We start from the raw sequence: 18,735 nt of genomic DNA, 5'->3' as shown, positions 1-18,735 counted from the left end.
GTAGCGCAAGCTTAAATGAAAAACTTTATAATTTCAGTTCCTTACTTCCAAAAATGACACCCTTTAAAGTTTTAAAGTATAATGAAAGAGACCAAAGAGCAATGTTTTCAGTATTAAATCCCCTTTCAAGTAAGCAGTAAGTTGACACGTCTGGCGTCGAGTAACGGCCAGGGGTCACGAACTTACGAATCCGCTCTCAATCGATTTGGGGACTAATTAGCAAAACTGTTATTTATCTCAGCTATGTGTGTAGTAAACTGAGGCTAATGGAAATCTAACATTTTGTAGACTATAGTTTTGTTTTACATTCTCATTTAAATAATGATGATTTAATTTATAATTGCGAAAAAAAGAAGCCGGTTTCATACTATCACTTTAAGACCAGCCTATCACACGCGCCCCGTGGGATCTATCTCCTACCGGATAAAATGAAGCCTATGTTTCTTGGGAAGATTGAAGCTTTCCAACAGTGGAAACAATTTTCAAATCGTTTCAGTAGTTTCGGAGCCTTTAAACAAACAAAAAATATTACCTATTAATTATCTTAGCATAGATAATATTGGCTGCTTTCTTCCACATCGATATCTATCAAAAGCATAAAATGCAAGCTTCAAAAGACATCTCGATTGGAGTTCTCGATACAGCTTCACTTGATACAGATACTCACTCACGAGGAAGCGGGCAGACGGCAAGATAGTTCAGAGCACACGAATTGATACGTTATGTTTAATAGAGCGAGAAAATAAAAGCAGTTTTGTATAGCTTTTCTTGGAATATCAAGAAAATGGTTGATAGATAGAGAGTGACTAACAGGCTGAATAAATGCGAAAGACATATCACTAATTAGGACAAAACAACCTGAAAAGACAGCATTATATAATTCGAACGCATAAGTATATAAAGCTTTTTAACACTCACAGAATTTTTCAAATCGAACCAGTAATTCATGAGATTAGCACGTCCTACCAAAAGAATAAACAAAGTCTTCAACTTGATAATATAACAATCTGTTAAAGCCGTAATGTTAACAGAATCCTGATATTTTGTTAAAGGGGTCAAGAGACTAGATAATAATGTTAAAAGTCAGCAAACATCTACTTAAAATTCTAGGTTTAAACGACGTTACACTTAGTACCTATCTAAGGGTGCATCTACACGGTGCAAGTAGCTTGCGCATGTTGAGGCACATGCGCGGGTGACATGCATTTTATAAACGTGCGGGTCTAGCGACTCGCGCATGTATCAAAGCAAAATACCCACCCGCGTGCTCTTGTCACTTGTCACTTGCGCATGTTAACTTGCTGTAGCTACAAGCACCGTGTAGACGCACCCTAAGATACTTCTGAGTGGGTCTAGGTAACTTAACTAGCTGCACTTTAGAATTCACTATCCGGTCCATCCCATGGGTCCTATAAGATGAGATTACTGGCTGGGCAGCATCGTTGATAACCTTATTACGCAAAGGCATCCCCTAGCTACGCCTTACAACTACTTAGGTAATATTTTACTCAGAAGGGACCACTATGTAATTGCTCCTAATTAGGACATTTTGTGGAATGTATTAATTAATTAATATTTCGAAATTGGTTTTATTTTTGCGTCGATTTTGTAACGAGAAGAACATCTCTATGTTAGGCCTAACATCTCTATGTTAGGCCCAAAATAATGGATACACTACGGGAACAATGGTTTTTGAATATTGTGGGACATTCCGGAAATATTAATTGATTTCAATTTCTTGTATGTAATGTAATTGGTAGGTATGAGTATAATAATACGCGTTACACGAATGTAGTTTCAATTTTTCATTATTTTTCTAAACTGTAAAACAATTGCTGATAAAAATCAATTATATTTATCAGCGTTAGCAACCCAAATAATTTAAAAATGTTCCTTTAAACACATTTTCTCATAATTGCATCTTTGTCGATTTATTTATATTCATAGATTTATTTGCTACAAAAGAAACTTATTTATCAGCAACATAGATAAAATTAACTGTTTCAGCTATCGATCCACTAAAACATAAAAAAAATGCCGAACGTATGTAGTAGTGTTCTGCAGTAATCGTCAAAATGCCCGGCTCGCAAGCACGCGATTTACTTGTGCGCAATGCGTAAGACCATATATTTACTGCTAGGATGCGAGCGAAGCCAATTTTATGATCCTGATGTGTTATTAAAGTGATTTGTGGTTTATTTCCTTAATTCCGTGTTGTATTTACGTGTTTTAGGAACCTCGTTGATTTGATTTATTGGTACATCTCATGCAATGTCATCATTTTTATGGGGCAATTTTTTTTCCGTGATTTTGTAAGTAGAATTCAAAAGGTTGCTGTAAGCCATTTTGTATTTATATGCTATATTTCCAATGAATTATTTCTTATTCGATGTTACAGTGCTCAAACGAAACTTAATTCACATAAGAACATGGATTGTAAATCTTTGTTCGACGGAGAAAAAATATTTTTTCTAATTTAGCTATGCGAAGCTTTCAGATATTTTTCATAAAACTAAGTACCTACTACTTCGACTTCTCACAAATTCCCGGAAAATCACTTCGAAAAAACGTAAATTTCAAATCCAGTTCGCAGAAAACCAATCACGAACGAACCACTAGCACGGCTTCATGGAAAAAAACAACGAGCTTACATTCCATTTACAGAATAAAAACTTTTATGCAGTTTCATAGCAAGTCTTCCAAAGCTTTTTCATTAAGGCTTCGCGTTTTAATTTTAATATTGCCCTGCATTTCTGAAGAAGAAATCTGAGTTTTATTTAAAAAAATTATATAAACAATATTTACGTTGTCTCTCGGTAGAAGCAGTGTTTTGAGTCTCCTGAGAGTCCTGAGACTCCGAAGGTCTCCTCACATGCCACAAATCCTTATCGAAGCTATACATCTTCACAAGGCACTTATAACACTTTGTTCTCACAGTACTAATATTATTTAACAAGCATAAATTTTGAAGTTAACTCATTATCACTGAAAGGTTATCGATAAGTTAAAAACTAATGACACTGTGTAAGGCGACCGCTCGCATCGACGTGATATTGTTGAATGAAGTAAAATATTCCAAATATGAATGTTAAGTGGGCTGGTGACTGGCCGGAAATCTTCGCGGCGAATGATAGCCACTACATTAACGGAAGTATGGAAAAGTAGTTGATCAATAAAATGATTCATCTGCACACCACTAGCGATAATTTTGTTTGATATTGCTGTTAGTTACGAAATTGTATGAAACATTAGTCTCTAACGCAGTCACTTTTGCACATCGCAACAGATTATGTTCCTAATAAAAATATGACGAAAAGTTAACTAACAATTTCGTACAGAAATAACCCTATTGACCATAATTTCGGAAAATTTCGAGACATTCTCACCCCACGACCTTTCAAGACCGTCATAATACACGATAAAATGTAATAAGTTTATAAACATTTAAAATGAGAACGCAAAATAAAGCGGCATTGCGTCACGAGATTGAAAGGCGCGTGGCAACAGATTATAATGTTCGACCCAAATACGACCCTTGTGTGGCCCGCAATGGCGACCAACAGCTGAGCGGCTACGTCAGCCCTGTTGAGCTACAACGTATGACCTTATAAAAGTACTGCTGCACAAAGAAGATGCATTTGCATGCAGTTTTAAGGATAAACCTTAAGCTACTATTATTTTCCTGTAACTAAGTCCTTGAACAGTTTTAATCTTCTTGCATATGGCAAGATTTCCATCAAATAGTAAACAATGACTCAATGACTATAGTTCGGCCATTCAGAGAATGCGTTCCTGACACGTCGCGATTGAACTGACGACGTAACTTTGCAATGGCGTTGCAGTTACGATAAAAATATTTTTGCTGGTTGTTTACCGTTTTAACAATTGAGGAGCATTAAAACAACATTATTATATCAATAATCAATGAATGTAGTTACGTCGTCAGTTCAATCGCGACGTGTCAGGAACGCATTCTCTGAATGGCCGAACTATATCAAGTTTTTCACTACATCATTATTCATTGTAACAAAATGTTCCAAGCTGCTGTAACATCATATAAATCGATGTGGAAATCTGATAAAAACAATACATACTCAGAATTATATCGTTTGACATTTTAGCATCCAATTTGAGTATTTTGTGCGTTTGTTAACGTATGAGTGTTAGGTTCGTGTATTATGTTGTATTATGTAGGTTTGCTATGGCATCACTTGTCTCTGGTTTATGTGAATTCTTTGCAGTGTCACACATAACACGGCAAATATATTACAATTCCAATTATGTACCATTTATTTTCAACTCCCTCACTCTTAAAATAACCCAATCATTGCTAAAATTTGAAACACCTTGAAAGATCGATGAATAGCAGCATATTGGTTAACTGAGCTTTATTTTTATAATATATTGCCCATTCCTTCACGTCTCGTTCTAAATTTAACTCCGAATCTAATTTGAACAAATGAGTCATGAAATTCATAAACAGATTTTGATATTTCTTCCTGTTTCAGTAGGTCATGATGGTAAGTATGTACTTATAATGCAGTCAGTCCGGTGTCTTGCCGTCTTTAAATAATAAGTAAATTTTCCTTGAATCCTTCATCCATTCTTCATAAAGTAATCAGATAGAAAACTTGTAGACCACATTCTATTATACACACCTTATATTAACTTTCAGACACACACAATACACTTCACACTCATAAACACATCACACACCACATACACATAAAACCCCATTTTGTTTTTTAGTTTTAAAAATTTAGTTTTATCTTGGTTATTCCTCTCTGTACGTGAAGGCTTTTATGTGTTCGAATTAGTACATAATAGTATTATTTGTTATAACTTAAGAGGGTGAGGGCCTGGAGATCTGTCATACAGGTCCCGTACCCACTATGGACTCCAGCTCTCACAAAGGTGACAAACATGATTTGACATATGACATGAACCAAACTCTGTACCTTTTGGAGAGAAATAAATCATTTATTATATTATATTATATTATTATTATATCCTACCATTTAACCGTATAAGGTTTCCTGTTGGCGATTAGAAACACTTCGCTGCCTTTTACTCGATTCGTATTCCATCGCAAAGTTTAACGAACCTGCTGCACACTTTAACTCTATTTCACCAGCTAACGATTTATCGAAACTAGATACTGATTTAGTTATAGGTAGGTAATTGAATTTAAGTACACCTTGATATAATATGAAGCAAATATCATAGACTAGGTTTCAACTCTTCATTACGACATTAAAGGACCACAGGATACTATAATCCAAGATTACAATAATTGTTTTGCGATCGGAGATGGAATTTTGATGATGATGATGAATATTATTGTCATGATGTCCCAAAAAGATCTAAACAAATGATGATGTACCTACTCATAATAAGGTGACTAAACATTCATAGATTGGCACATATATCTAACGCTAATAATCAAGATCCATTATACGCGTATTTTTATTGAGCTGCCACAAACCTAAGGCTAGCCCTAACAGCCCACTTATAGCTAATTTATGAGTCTGAAGCTATCCGACGTCTGCACGACAATGGCGGCCGATGACGGAATTTTTCCATTAAAACATAATTAGGTGCAGAACACCACAATTACGAGGACTGAGGTTATTGGAAAATATTTAGTGTTTATATTAGTTATGGGTGACTGAGAATAAATATTTGGTCATTTAGAGGAAAGTAACGATATTTTGGAAAGTTCATTAACATGGTATATAACACTCAATTTTTTTGAAGAAAATAGAGATTCGACATAATTCACTGATCCTGAATGAATTTCTATTTCATTCTATGGATTTTGTAGTACTTTATACCTACTTTAAAGATTAACGTATTTTTACTAGACCCCGAGTAATCGAAAGCAAACAATGCCATATTGTGTACCAAAAGCATTAGAATAAATGAATTATTCATTATGAACGAATGTAGACAAGTTGAAGACTTAGGCAGACAGGCAGTATAGTTTTTGCGATTTATAAACATTTTTTGTTGTTTGTTATTAATATAAAATGATTAACGTTAAACAATAATGATTTTCCTTGTCTACGGAGGTCTGAGTTTTGTCTGAGTCAACAACCATTCAAAAGACACTTCGATGTTAATTTGCTAGCGTATTGACCACTTAATTAAATTTTGTTCTCACCAACACCCTATTAGGAGTTTTCGTATAAGTAACCACTAGATTAATATTTTGGCTATGATTTATTTGCCAAAACATTCTTCGATCTACAGCTGACTGAACACGATATCACACACAGCAGCGAATTCATTATGTCTGTCACCGGTGTCGTGATGTTTAACATGCATATGTTCCACCACTTTATTGCCCATAAACAGTTAATCCCAGTTTATGTTTCCCATGAAACGAAGAATTTATATTTAAATCATGAACGAACGAGTTTTAAAGGAATGATTGCGGAAAAACTTTCACTACTTCGCTTTTAGTTTCTACGCGAGTTGCTCGATAAATAACGCTAATTGCCACTAACGTTTGGATACCCTAAAACTGTGCAACTTAATTAAATTCTCCACTAATTAACGATACTCATTAAAATGCAAAGTTTGTGATTTTATGCATATAAAATCCACGTCATCATATTTGAGGGCCTGCTAGCCATTAACCTACATTCGTTAGCAAACAAGTTAAGTGAGCCACCTATTCTATTTGACTGTCTAGCGTAAAACTGTCAAAAACTAGTCGACAAAGTGACCTAGTCTCAGCACAGCTGTGAGTGCTAACTACGTTGCAAATAACTCAAGTTATTTACTTATTCGAACTTAATTATGACGCAGTATTGAAAACATGTGAACACTAATGAACTTTCTAACTTAAGAATACAAACATGCCGTCTTATCACAGTGTCATTAAAAAGAAATGTCGAAATTCCAATATGGAATGCCACGCGCCCGATTACTCGAAGTGCAAATGCGCTCGCAGCGCTTAGTGCGGCCTCGGGAACGGCCGGCGACGGTGCCGACGGACGCGGACTGACAAACGGACGCCGGACCCCAGCCGGCGAGACACATCGCCCCACACACGCGACCCGCCATTGTAAACAAAAGATAGGATTTAAGGTGACTTTCTGCGCCGACTTCATGCCATTTGTCAATTTATTCGCGCAACAAAAACAACATATTGCTACATTTCTGATAACTGGGAGAAGAAAACATTGTTGTTCTACAAATAAAAATTGATAACAAGCATTGTGACCCTGAACGTTAATACCTATCTAACATCCGACAATATTATAGTTAAGTACATACATATGTTACGATGAGGAAAAATAACAAATATTATTACGACTCGTAATATTAAGATGTTGGAAATTTAAATATGTTCTGCGCAAAACAATGGTTGAAGCAACAATTACGTAACACTGTATCAACTATGCTTAAAATTGTCGTCACCCTACTATTTGACGGCTGCCTGATACAGAATCTAAGCCGAAATTTCGACAGCCCTCTCGTCCCTTCGATAGCTCAGTTGGTAGAGCGGTGGACTGTAGAGTATGAAACATTGGTATCCATAGGTCGCTGGTTCAAATCCGGCTCGAAGGAATCTTTTTGATGTTTTTACTTTATTTTCTTAAGGTATTTATTTTTCTTTTTTCCTTTAAATTATTTATTTGAACTATATTTTTTTTATATTTATTCTCACTCGAAGTGTTGTCATAACATTTCCCTTGAATCTTTCAGAGAGGATGTTCCTAATATAGGTCACGTTGAAATATGCATCGCAGTTTCGCGTCGAAATTGTTTCTTTATTCGGAAACAAGAAGGTCGATTATAAATTCTTAAGAAAGTAACTGACTTCCAAAGAAGGTCAAATCACGTTTTTCGGGTATAATCACGGACTCGCTGACATTTGTAAAACACACCTATTAGTAGATTCAGAAAACAGTGATCAAACATTATTTCTAGCCAGGTAATGCCATACAAATGATGTTTTAGTCCTATTATGAACTACTCCACGCACCCAGATAAAAATGCCTTTTTCCTTGATCGATAAATAGCCGAAGAAATTTTTGACTGAAATAATCTCCTACTACTAATACTCCTGATATTAGCGCGTTCAAACAAACGAACAAACGTTAAAAAATCGGCTTTATAATTTTATCTAGTGCCTATATGATAGTAGGTAAGATTATACCCAAATAAAAGAGATGGTAATACTGGCAACATACATAGACAAACAAAACACAGGTGATACGAAATGTCCCTTACGTTGCCCGCAAAATTGATCGCGTGGTTTGAGAAGCCACATCTCTCTCCTCTTAGTATCTACCTATCGCTTGTGGTTAAGTTTGGTTATATTGTCTTCATGTGAGACTAGAATTAGAATTTAAACGATTTTCCGAAACAGCTACTTATACTACGATATATTTTTGAATTTACCGAAAATCTACCGGTAACCGATTTATGTGGAAACCGGCCGTCATGTGACGGGCGTATGGACGTGTGATGCAAAGGAATAAGGATCATGGATTTTAACCAAGCATGAAACAATGTTAAGGCAGACAGTGGATGACGACAGATAGAAGATTAAGGAAGCAGAAAACATGTCGCTCTGATCTCAGATAAAATTGTGATAAGGGAAGGAGGATGACGATCCGGGCGTGGGAAGTAGTTTCTCTTAAATAGAATGAATAAATAATAGATTTCCAATCAGTTTCCTGTCAGCTGTGAGAGCAACATGGCCGCCTTTGTGAGTTTCGCCATGTGTTCAAGGCTTCCTCGCTTCACTAGCTCCAAGATATAATAGATTGATCATAGAAATAGCTATACTCTATCCACGGAAGCAAGAGCTAAAAGGTAAACAAAGAATGACACTTTTTCAAGATGGCGGTATAACCCGACCGATGACAAAATCACAGATACTGCGAACATTTTACACAAAAATGTGACGTTTTGTCATCGGTCGGGTTATACCGCCATCTTGAAAAAGTATCATTCTTTGTTTACCTTTTAGCTCTTGCTTCCGTGGATAGAGTATAGCCTTTTATCTAGGACTTTAGAAAGGCCAGGTTATTTTTTACTGAGATTTTTTGGCTTTTCCAATCAATATATTTTCGTTCTACATTAGCGCTTATTTTGGAGTCAATTTCGATCGATCTACCTTTGAGTTAAGTCACCATTAATTATTCCCAAAAACCACAATCTTCCAAATAGTTAGCAAGTTACAGAAGATATTACTAAAGCTACAGCCACACCACACACAAGTTTTCTTACCATCACCATCATCGAAGAAGGAATCAGTGATGATCCGCGGCGACCTGGAGCCGTCTGGAACGCCTCTTATAGACATCGCACTGGATATTGTCAGTACATTTCACTTTACACTTATTTAACTGCTTATTAAACAATTTTCACAACTTATTAAATAATCCACGATTTTGATCTAAAAAAATGTAATTTGTAAGGACAATCATGGATTAAAAGGCGTTGAGTCCTATTCGAGTGTCTCTGATGACCAAAACTGTATAAATTGCAATGAATCTTGTCCCTTATCGAATTTCTGAGATTTGCAATAATATAGTTATCCGATAAAGTTTGATTTGCGATATACCTTATGTTACAGGTGCATTTGTGTGTTTGTTTGTCACTAAGCTAGCAGACGTTGATCAGCTCAACACGGGAATTTCTATTGAGCATAGGTAGGACTTTTGATTATGGATTTATTACTCCCTTTTTTATAATTAATTGGCATACTGGCCGTCCCTATTTAATATTTTGAAATAATATACAGTGTGCCGAGTGACCGGGATGGTTGGCGTTCCTTGGGAGGAGGCCTGCGTTCAGTGTACGGCAATTGGCTGATCATCATCATGATGATACCGCGTGCTGAATCAATGCTGCACAATTTCAGAAACAAGACAAAAATGTATCCAACACGACGCGAAGATTCAATAATGATCTATTGATCTAATGATCTATTCTGGGATCTCAAAGATACCTACATCAAGTTTTTGTTAAACGAATGAAAGTTTTCCATCAAATATTTTGATAAGCTTTTGGTAAAATAAGTTTGTTTTCACAACAAAATCAGGAAAGTTCCACGAGTGCTTATCGGTTTTATTGGACCAACAGTCACTTAATTAAAATATGGGTACGGATTACTTTGTTAAAATCCACCACCCACAGTTCTATTAGCCGGTTACTTATTTTAATCTGAATACAAGAATTTTATCTCTTTTGACGGGATACGAGACTGGGGAAGATATAGCAGGAAGACCTAGAGGCTTATTAACGAGTGGAACCACCGAAACACGAGGTGGATCCATTCAAATGATCAGATGTGAAAACAAGATAAAGAAATTAGTATAGGAAATAGAAGAAATAATCTTTACTCAACAGTAGGATAATTTAAGCATGAAAAAATCAAAGTCTGGAATCGAGGTATTTTGGGACATTCCCGCATACAGCCAAATAGACCAAATATCTGCGATATGGTGTTTTAAATTGCTGAATTCGTGGATGGAAATCACAAGTCAAGACACGGTATATGACTAAATTTTTGCTTTATTGCAAGATATCGCCAACAGTGATGGATGAGCGTTCTTATCGCATATTGTGACTTAACCAGTAGATAACCGGAAAATTGCACGTATTCAAGACAATAATGCGATAAGACTGTATTTGTCGCTGTGTATTTAAGTTTAACTAAGTACTCCTTTAGATCCCACTCATTAAGATGTTACATGGTACTAGTATGTTTTTCAAAGTTAATCCATTTTAATTAGGTAAGTAAGTATACATATTGGCATCTGCCATCAAAGCTATTCGTATCAACAAATTCTGCAAACTTGTTACCTTTGCATCGGTATTCGATTCGATATGAAAGCATTTCCATGAACCAATATCATGCTGCAACCGTACATATAGGTATTACTCGATTCCATTTATTGTGGATATCTTTAATACTACCTACGTCTGTGTATGAACTGTTAGTTACTTTTTTAAGTATGATTAACTTATTATGGTATGTCCGTTTTTTGAGGGCACATCTCATAATTTTGACTTCGACTTTGTAGTAGGCTTCCTAAATGAACTAGGTGATTCTGCTTTGACACCTATCTGGACCGATTACATTTTTCAGTGTTTCATGTACCTACCTACCTACCTACTTACTCTAAGATCTCTAGGACGATAATTGACAAGAATTGTGCCTTAAGAGCCATTGTACGAAATTATGGATATCATAGTTAGGGGTAGGATAGCTTTAGATATGATTTTATTTAGTACCTATCCATTCGGGTTTCAGAGCCGACTCTGAAAAGTGTTTCTTATGAACACTCCTGTTTCCGTGACAAGTTGACTGATAATAATTATAAATAAACTCTTACGTACTGCTGTGCCCTGATCAAATCTAAGAGGTCTCCAATCAATGTAACCCATTTATGTAAAAGATTGAGGATGTTCATTTTACGATTATTTACGATACAAAATGGCGATTATAATCGCCATGTCAGTTGCGTCCGTTTCAGAAATAATCGCTGGCATTTGATTAAGAGTTTAGCGATAATATAAGTCTGAGAATATTCAAGGAGAAATCTGTGATCGTGCTAATAATAGCCAAGGTTATGAACTTGAAAGTTGTAAACGAGTTTTTTATTTCTTTGTTGATTGAAAACGTATTAGAAGAAGAAGTTTCCTAAATAGGAGAAAGGAATATCATAAAGGTAATTAAAGTCACAGATTCTGTCAAAAATTTTGGATAAAAGAAAATGTTCCGGATTCTACAAGATTTGCTCTACAAACCTCAAATGTATTTGCCAAAGCCAAAACTGCACAAGTACTAGTGTCCATTATGTCCAGATAATTAACTAACCATGCGACATAACGCCAGTGCAATAACTTATATTACAAACGACGTGCATACGCGACATTAGCGAACCATCAATCTTGTGGCGCGGCCATCATCCCGCGGTTTGTGGTCGCCAGACAGAATTTGCGGTAGAACAGTGACAGTAGAACAGTTAATTATTTTACGATGCTATAAAATTGGGGAATTGTGAGAGATGTCAGTTTAAGTGGCAGTGAGAAATTAATTGGTATGACTTCCACTTGTCAGTTTATCTTCCAGAGTTCCTGTCTTTTGAAATTGAATGGCAGTAGTTGAGATCGTAAACAAGCCTGCAATTATCTAAGTTCCAAAAATGGAGTCAAAGTAAGTCCTACTAGCAAAACCAACAAATAAAATCCTGATTTAAAAAGTGAGCACAGGAGTCATAGTAGGGACACACTATTCATCAACATTACGAGGTAGCCAATAAATCGGCAAAAGTACCCAACATATTTACTGCCATCAATCAGTACGATGCGCACACGCATGCAAACAACATTTTGCATTTAGCGCCATCTTAAATTATCCCGCCAAATTGCCGCGCAGGTACCAGTCTTGACAACGACAACAAAGTGTGTGCTATTTTCGGCGGGAAAGCTGCCAACCGCCCTCAGAAACCACTACCACTCAAAGTCAAAGACCTATCACACACGATTTATATGAAGACACAGTTACCGCTTCCAGTGAAAACAGATGATTAATCCGTAGGTACCAATTGCAGATCGCAAGGCCGATTTTTAGACGAGAATAGCCGAATGTCTTCAGTTTTTGCCAAAAGTTTGTTTACTCTACATTCTGGAGATCAAGAAGTGTACCTAATTATCGGCATACCTTAGAATCAAATTAATTTATTTGCGAACTGCCAGAGTATTCGTAATAATTCTGAACGTCACAGAAAGGAACGAAATACAGACATTATATTGCACATTTTGAAAATTGTAAGACACAATCTCAGCAATAGCGGTGGCTTTGTTATCAGAAATCTATAGTAAACCCACACGATTAGTTCCGAGCTAGTTTATCGGCAAATTGTACCTGCCGTAAAACGTAACACATGAGTTTTACCAGGTTTTCGTGCCACATAAAAACTACTTTTATTGAGCGAAAGCTGGTCAATCGATGGTGTCAAGGACGGTGTTAAAAAGTGTGGTCGCGTTACCTTTGTTGTTGAATATCGCAGAATTGTCACTACCTATTCTATCAGGCCTAACAGAATCATTATTTCTAGCTCCTAGGTGTATTAATTGAAAGATTCTTGCGTGTCTATACGACAGGCAAACAGGCGGGCAAATTGCAACCACGAGTATCACTGACGTCAAGCCGTTTGGAAATGGAACACTATGCACCTGTCACACAATATTTCGTTCTGGAAAATTCCGGCACGTACAGAGGACACTCGCTAGGATCTCGTATTCCACTGTTTAGATGGATCACTGTAAATACACTATGTTATTGTGGCAATGTTTGGCCCAAGACTGAGCTTGGCACGACGCTCGTTTCGACTCTTTTGTTCGTTCAGTTTTCAGTGGAGCGTCACGCGCGATCTATTATGCGTTGTCGCTCACAGATTACTGTGTAAATTACTCTCTTGGACGTTTGACATGCTATTTTGCATTTTCTGCTGTTGATATTAAAATTTGATTTACATTGAAGTGCAGTTTATTAGCATCATATTTATCATAGTTTAGTACCTGTTGTAAACGTTTGATGTTGGATTAAGAGCCATTGTTTACTGTTTGAAATAGGTTAAACTTGACACAGTTTTCAGACCGGGCTAGAGTTCATGAATAAGAGGGCTTGCATGGAAAGTGGTGGTGCATGGTACAGCATATGATAGCTTAAACCATCGACATGTTCTTGCATATTTTAGAGACCTTCACCTTGGGTTTCATGTTCAGTTGGTTGTAGAAAAGAGTCTGATGCAGGACTTTTCTTTTTTTAGGGTTCCGTACCTCGAAAGGAAAAAACGGAACCCTTATAGGATCACTTTGTTGTCCGTCTGTCTGTCTGTCTGTCTGTCTGTCTGTCTGTCAAGACCCTTTATCTTAAGAACGCGTGAACGTATCAAGCTGAAATTCACATGAAATACTCGGGTCTATTGTCCCTTTAAGCTGTGAAAATATCAAACTTCTAAGCCAAGCCAATCAAAAGATACAACCGATTATGTTGATATTTTCAACAAATTTTCGACACTCGCAAAGGAATCAAAACCTACAGGGTACTTCCCGTAAACTCAGAATCTTGAAATTTGGCATGAAGCATTGTCATATAATGCAAATATAGGAAAAATTGCGAAAATCACATTTTTTTTGTTATACAAGCTGTTGATTTGCATCCGTGCCATATTCAAGGAGGTAATTATGCTAATGATTCTCGACCCAAATCAATAAAAAAATTGGTACGTAATTTTTTTTCTTTATTTTTTTTTCGGAATTCCGTAAATGTCATCTAGCCTTATTTAAACTTCGTGCGTGTGTTACTGGCGTTAAAACCGTGCTGCACCCTCACACAAACGCAAACACAAAGCATGCGCAACGATCACTCATAAATTTCATTCATAAAATTGGATTACTTCGGAAATACCACGACATTACAATGACAAAAAAAGCAGTGCATATTAGTTTTTTCCCATCTACTGTAATTCCAATGGATTATTTACGTATTGTATGTCCTCCTCCTGAGCTATGGCACAAATGCAAATCAACACCTTGTATAATATAATAAAAATATTTTAATAAAATGAAACTTACTACCTTATTTCTCACGAACGAATAAAGGTACCAAATTGAAATTTATACCAAATACCTAGGTCTATTGTCCCTTTAAGCAATGAAAAAATCAAATTTCTAAGTTAACGCGATCAAAAGATACAGCAGTTTTACCGACACCTTAGACGAATTTCCGTCACACGCTAGGGAATCAAAACCTACAAGGTACTTCCCGTGAACTCAGAATCTTGAAATTCGGCACGAAGCAACGTTATATAGTACAGATAAAGGAAAAATTACGAAAATGATAAATTTGAAGTTACATAAAATATTAAAATAATATTATTTTTGCTTACATGACATAAAATATTTTTTTAAGGGTATGATTTAAGCTGTCACCAATTTAATTCATTTTGTGTTTCTTAAATAATAGGGTTTGCCCTCAAAATAGTAGATTTGTCACCAAATGTAGTCACCAAACAATATAAAATCATTTCCACAATAAATTACCGAAAATCATGGAGATATGGGGTCAAGTACCAAATAAATGATTTTGTATGTATTATAATAGATTTGTCCTAATAGTATTTAAGCAAACTGATTTAAAGAGATCACCAATAAATCATATATTATATCACTAGAAAATTTCATGAAGGTCTAAAAATGTAGGGTGGTCGTCATCATCATTTCAACCAAAAGAGTCTACTACTTAACTGGCCATGTGCCTCCCCCCAAGGGCTTTAGTTTCCACAGGTAGTATAAATATATTTAAATTAAATTTCTAGCTGAATAGTAAATAAAACAATTAATCAAAGTCAAAATAATCAATATTTATTGTTAAAAATCTCACTGCCCGCGCCCCGCATCGTATGATCGTACCTACAACCAACCTACAACCCATTCGTTGAGGCCCGAAAGCGCGCCAATTTGTCTCCCTTCCCTTCCTCTTCCCTTTGAACATATTTTTATTAAAATTATAAACTGATGTATTAAATTGGTAACGAATACATTATTTTAATAACTGAACGAAATAAAATGTAACTACTGTATTGGTGACAAAATAACAAATAAAAAGGAGTCGCAGTCAGGGATCGATTAATCGATTTATTTGGTGACAGATCTACCATTTTGAGCACCAAGCTATTATTTAAGTAATAAAACTATTATTATAAGAACGAAGTTTATATTCATGTAATGCACTACAATTTTATTGGTAATCCATCTCATATTTTACACATTATATTAACAATAATTTGCTAATTCATACCTGGGAACACTCTTTGTTTATCTGAGAACGAAAATATTTCGTGGCGATAGATCTATTTATTAGGTGATACAACTTGATGACAAATATAAATTTTGGTGACAAAAAATATAGTTCCCTTTTTTTAATAATTATAAACTTACTACTTACCCTTTTTCACATGAACGCGTAGAGATATTAAAGTTTTGATAAAAAGTGAAATTCATATCAAACACTTCTTAAATATAATGGCCTCTAAACTGTGAAAAATTTTAAATCATTCAAAGGTCATTGGGCACCTTAGTACGAAATATAGCACAGTATAATGATAAAGGCTCTGATTTACTATGGCATTAGTCGCATCAATGTGAACCATGGGAATCTAGAGAAAATCAGGTGTAAACATCAAATATTTTCCTCATTTCAACGGGGAATTTAAACGACCACGTTTGACGGATTTGAGAAATCATTTCTTTGTAGTGAAAGAGTATACTCGCCGTTTATTTCCATTGTCATCAGGTCAGGATCTGATGATGGAAATCCTGAGAAATCGAGGGCAACTATCAGAAATTGTAGGCATGCATAGGATTTAAACTTGATTCTCAGATGTATGTCTGGTGATACTATCAAACAGTGAAGGTTTAGTTAGAGCTTACCTGATGATGGAGACGTGAGAAAGTCGAGAGAACTCCTTAACGGTATGTTTTTAGTTACGTCGTGTTTATATTATTCGTATTGACGAGAACTTTTCACAAAAGTTAAAAATAAAAACTTTTTACAAAAAAAAAACAACTTCTAAAAAGAACAAGAAAACTGTTTATATGCATCGGTCTAGATCTCGGTGGTTAAATAAATATAGATGCATCCTCTAGACCGATGCACCTAACATCTTTTTAATTTCTTTCTTGCTTTTGTTTTCTTGTTGCTTTTTTATGTTTGAAGTTGGATTTGTTTGTAAAATGCTACAAAATAAAATAAAGCCGACTTTATAAAACAAAGAAAGGGACAGAATTACACTTTTGTCAAGGCTCTAGAAACGTAAAGCCAGCAGCCCCGAATCCTACTCTCTAGCAGTCGTTGTTACAATTCGACAGCTACAAGTCGTCAGGCGGTTTCGAAAAAAACCTGAAACTGGGGCTCGTTAGGTGATTAATCCCTCAAAAATAAAAGATCCCATTCCTGCAATGGCTGCTTTAACCCAAGTTAGTAGTGAATTCTCGTCACCTAAAATAAAATAAGCTCCAACACAAGGTTACGTTATAAATTGTAAAGGAGTTCCCATAACTATATCTGATCTTTGCTATCGATCCCACAATGGCAGTCAAACCTATCTATGTGGAAAGTCTTCGCCAATACGAATAAAATAAACCCAAACACGTGGTAGTTGCAACATACCGTTCAGGAGTTCCCTCGACTCTCTGTAGTCTCCATAATCAAATCAGCTCCAAACCTTCACTGTTTACCAGTACCCTCAAAAATACACTCACATGTCTGGTTATGACTCGATGCGTGCCTACAATATTCAAGAGTTGCCCTCGATTTCTCAGGGTTTCCAGATCCTCATCAGATCCTGGTCATCCGAATTGGCATCTTCCTTCTTTATGAAATTTCTTTAACAATCAAAACTAGCATTGCAACCTGTACAATCCTCTGAAACTGCTTGTCTTTTATATTTTTCAAACGATCCTGGATATTCGTCTCGATGGAATTTTAATAAAATATTATATTCAAAGAAACGTCATACCATTCTCCACGATTTAAAACTACTTTGATTCATGTCCGCCACTTTTTACAAAGCGGGTCAGATATGCCCAATGACCTTTAAGACATAATTAGTTATTTTCAATCAAATTTCTGAATGATGACTATAAAATGTTGTATATAAATAACTTTAATAAAATAACTTTTACAAGGTACTGGCCTACTATTTTAGTTATATTATAAAATAAAAAATATTAACTATTTTGACTCTCACGAAATTACCATAACTAAGATTGTTCTAAACTTAACGGTTGGCGCGAAACTCACTTTTTATCTATACAGAATTTGTACGGAACCCTCGCTGCGCGAGTCCGACTCGCACTTGGCCGGTTTTATTTATTTCTTCTTTGTTAAATTGCATTTGAAACTAGAATTTTACATATCAGCATACATAATCGAAGTAATTATTCTTTTCTTAAATATTTTAGTAACAAACACTCAGACAATCAGCATTTAATGAATAAAACAAAAGACTAAATTCCATATTGCAAAGTCATACCACAGATCCTAACTGCATGACTATCTGCGTCACTCTGATGACCGGTGATGACAAACTAACGTGACGCTGAGGGCATCCTCGGCGATTCAGACATTGCCGCGTTACGTTGGCACATCTACTTACTGCTAAATATAGATCTTCTGGTTTATCGTGACCTATATCGCTAATCGGAAAGGAATCTATTTGTACGTATAGACCTATAGAATTTGGATTGCCAATTAGTAATGACTGATGTACAGCAAATCCCAACGTGCTTGAGAACAGCCAAAGCAGGTACCGTGGATGTTTGGCTGCGGGATTGTTCGAAAGAGTTACCGTGGCCCTGGTACAAGAAGGAACATGGAGGGTTTTAGCCAGTAAGAGTCTGGCACTCCTTCATGCTGCATCACGGGAGAGGTCATTTGATGATTTCCTTTCCCATAAAAAAAAGAAAACAAAAGATGGTGTGAATGTTTTGATTTCTGACACTTACGCGAATATTAGACACTAGCTTCCGCCAGCGGCTTCGCCCGCGTGGTGTGTTGATAAAAAGTAGCCTATGTGTTAATCCAGGGTATCACCTATCTAAATGCCAAATTTCAATCAAATCGGTCCAGCCGTTTTTGCGTGATTGAATAACAAACATACATCCATACATTCTCACAAACTTTCACATTTATAA

At 35.9% G+C, this 18,735-nt stretch overlaps 1 protein-coding gene and 1 non-coding gene across 10 annotated transcripts in view; one reads left to right on the top strand and one right to left on the bottom strand.

Annotated features, from left to right (window-relative positions):
- Positions 1-18,735, bottom strand: part of LOC124640217 (AMP deaminase 2-like) — a 56,681-nt gene that overhangs the window by 30,600 nt on the left and 7,346 nt on the right. The window contains exons 1-2 of one of the 9 annotated variants that reach the window (XM_047177891.1): positions 6,868-7,007; positions 2,806-2,985 (exon numbers count right to left, since the gene is read on the bottom strand). The exons of 5 other annotated variants lie outside the window; for them this stretch is intronic. In XM_047177891.1, the coding sequence (XP_047033847.1) occupies positions 2,806-2,902 (97 nt within the window). In that variant the 5' untranslated portion in view covers positions 2,903-2,985; positions 6,868-7,007. Of the gene's footprint in view, positions 1-2,805; positions 3,079-6,863; positions 7,008-9,249; positions 9,454-18,735 lie in introns of those variants that run through there. 3 more of the 9 variants (XM_047177890.1, XM_047177892.1, XM_047177889.1) reach the window with 3 other exon arrangements.
- Positions 7,490-7,578, top strand: Trnay-gua. The gene is given in 2 exon segments: positions 7,490-7,526; positions 7,543-7,578. It is a non-coding gene; the product is annotated as a tRNA-Tyr (tRNA).

Source organism: Helicoverpa zea, chromosome 20 (genome assembly GCF_022581195.2).
Source record: "Helicoverpa zea isolate HzStark_Cry1AcR chromosome 20, ilHelZeax1.1, whole genome shotgun sequence".
Taxonomy (NCBI): domain Eukaryota; kingdom Metazoa; phylum Arthropoda; class Insecta; order Lepidoptera; family Noctuidae; genus Helicoverpa; species Helicoverpa zea.
Note: the sequence above shows the minus strand (reverse complement) of the source record. Positions and strands in the feature narration are given on the sequence as shown.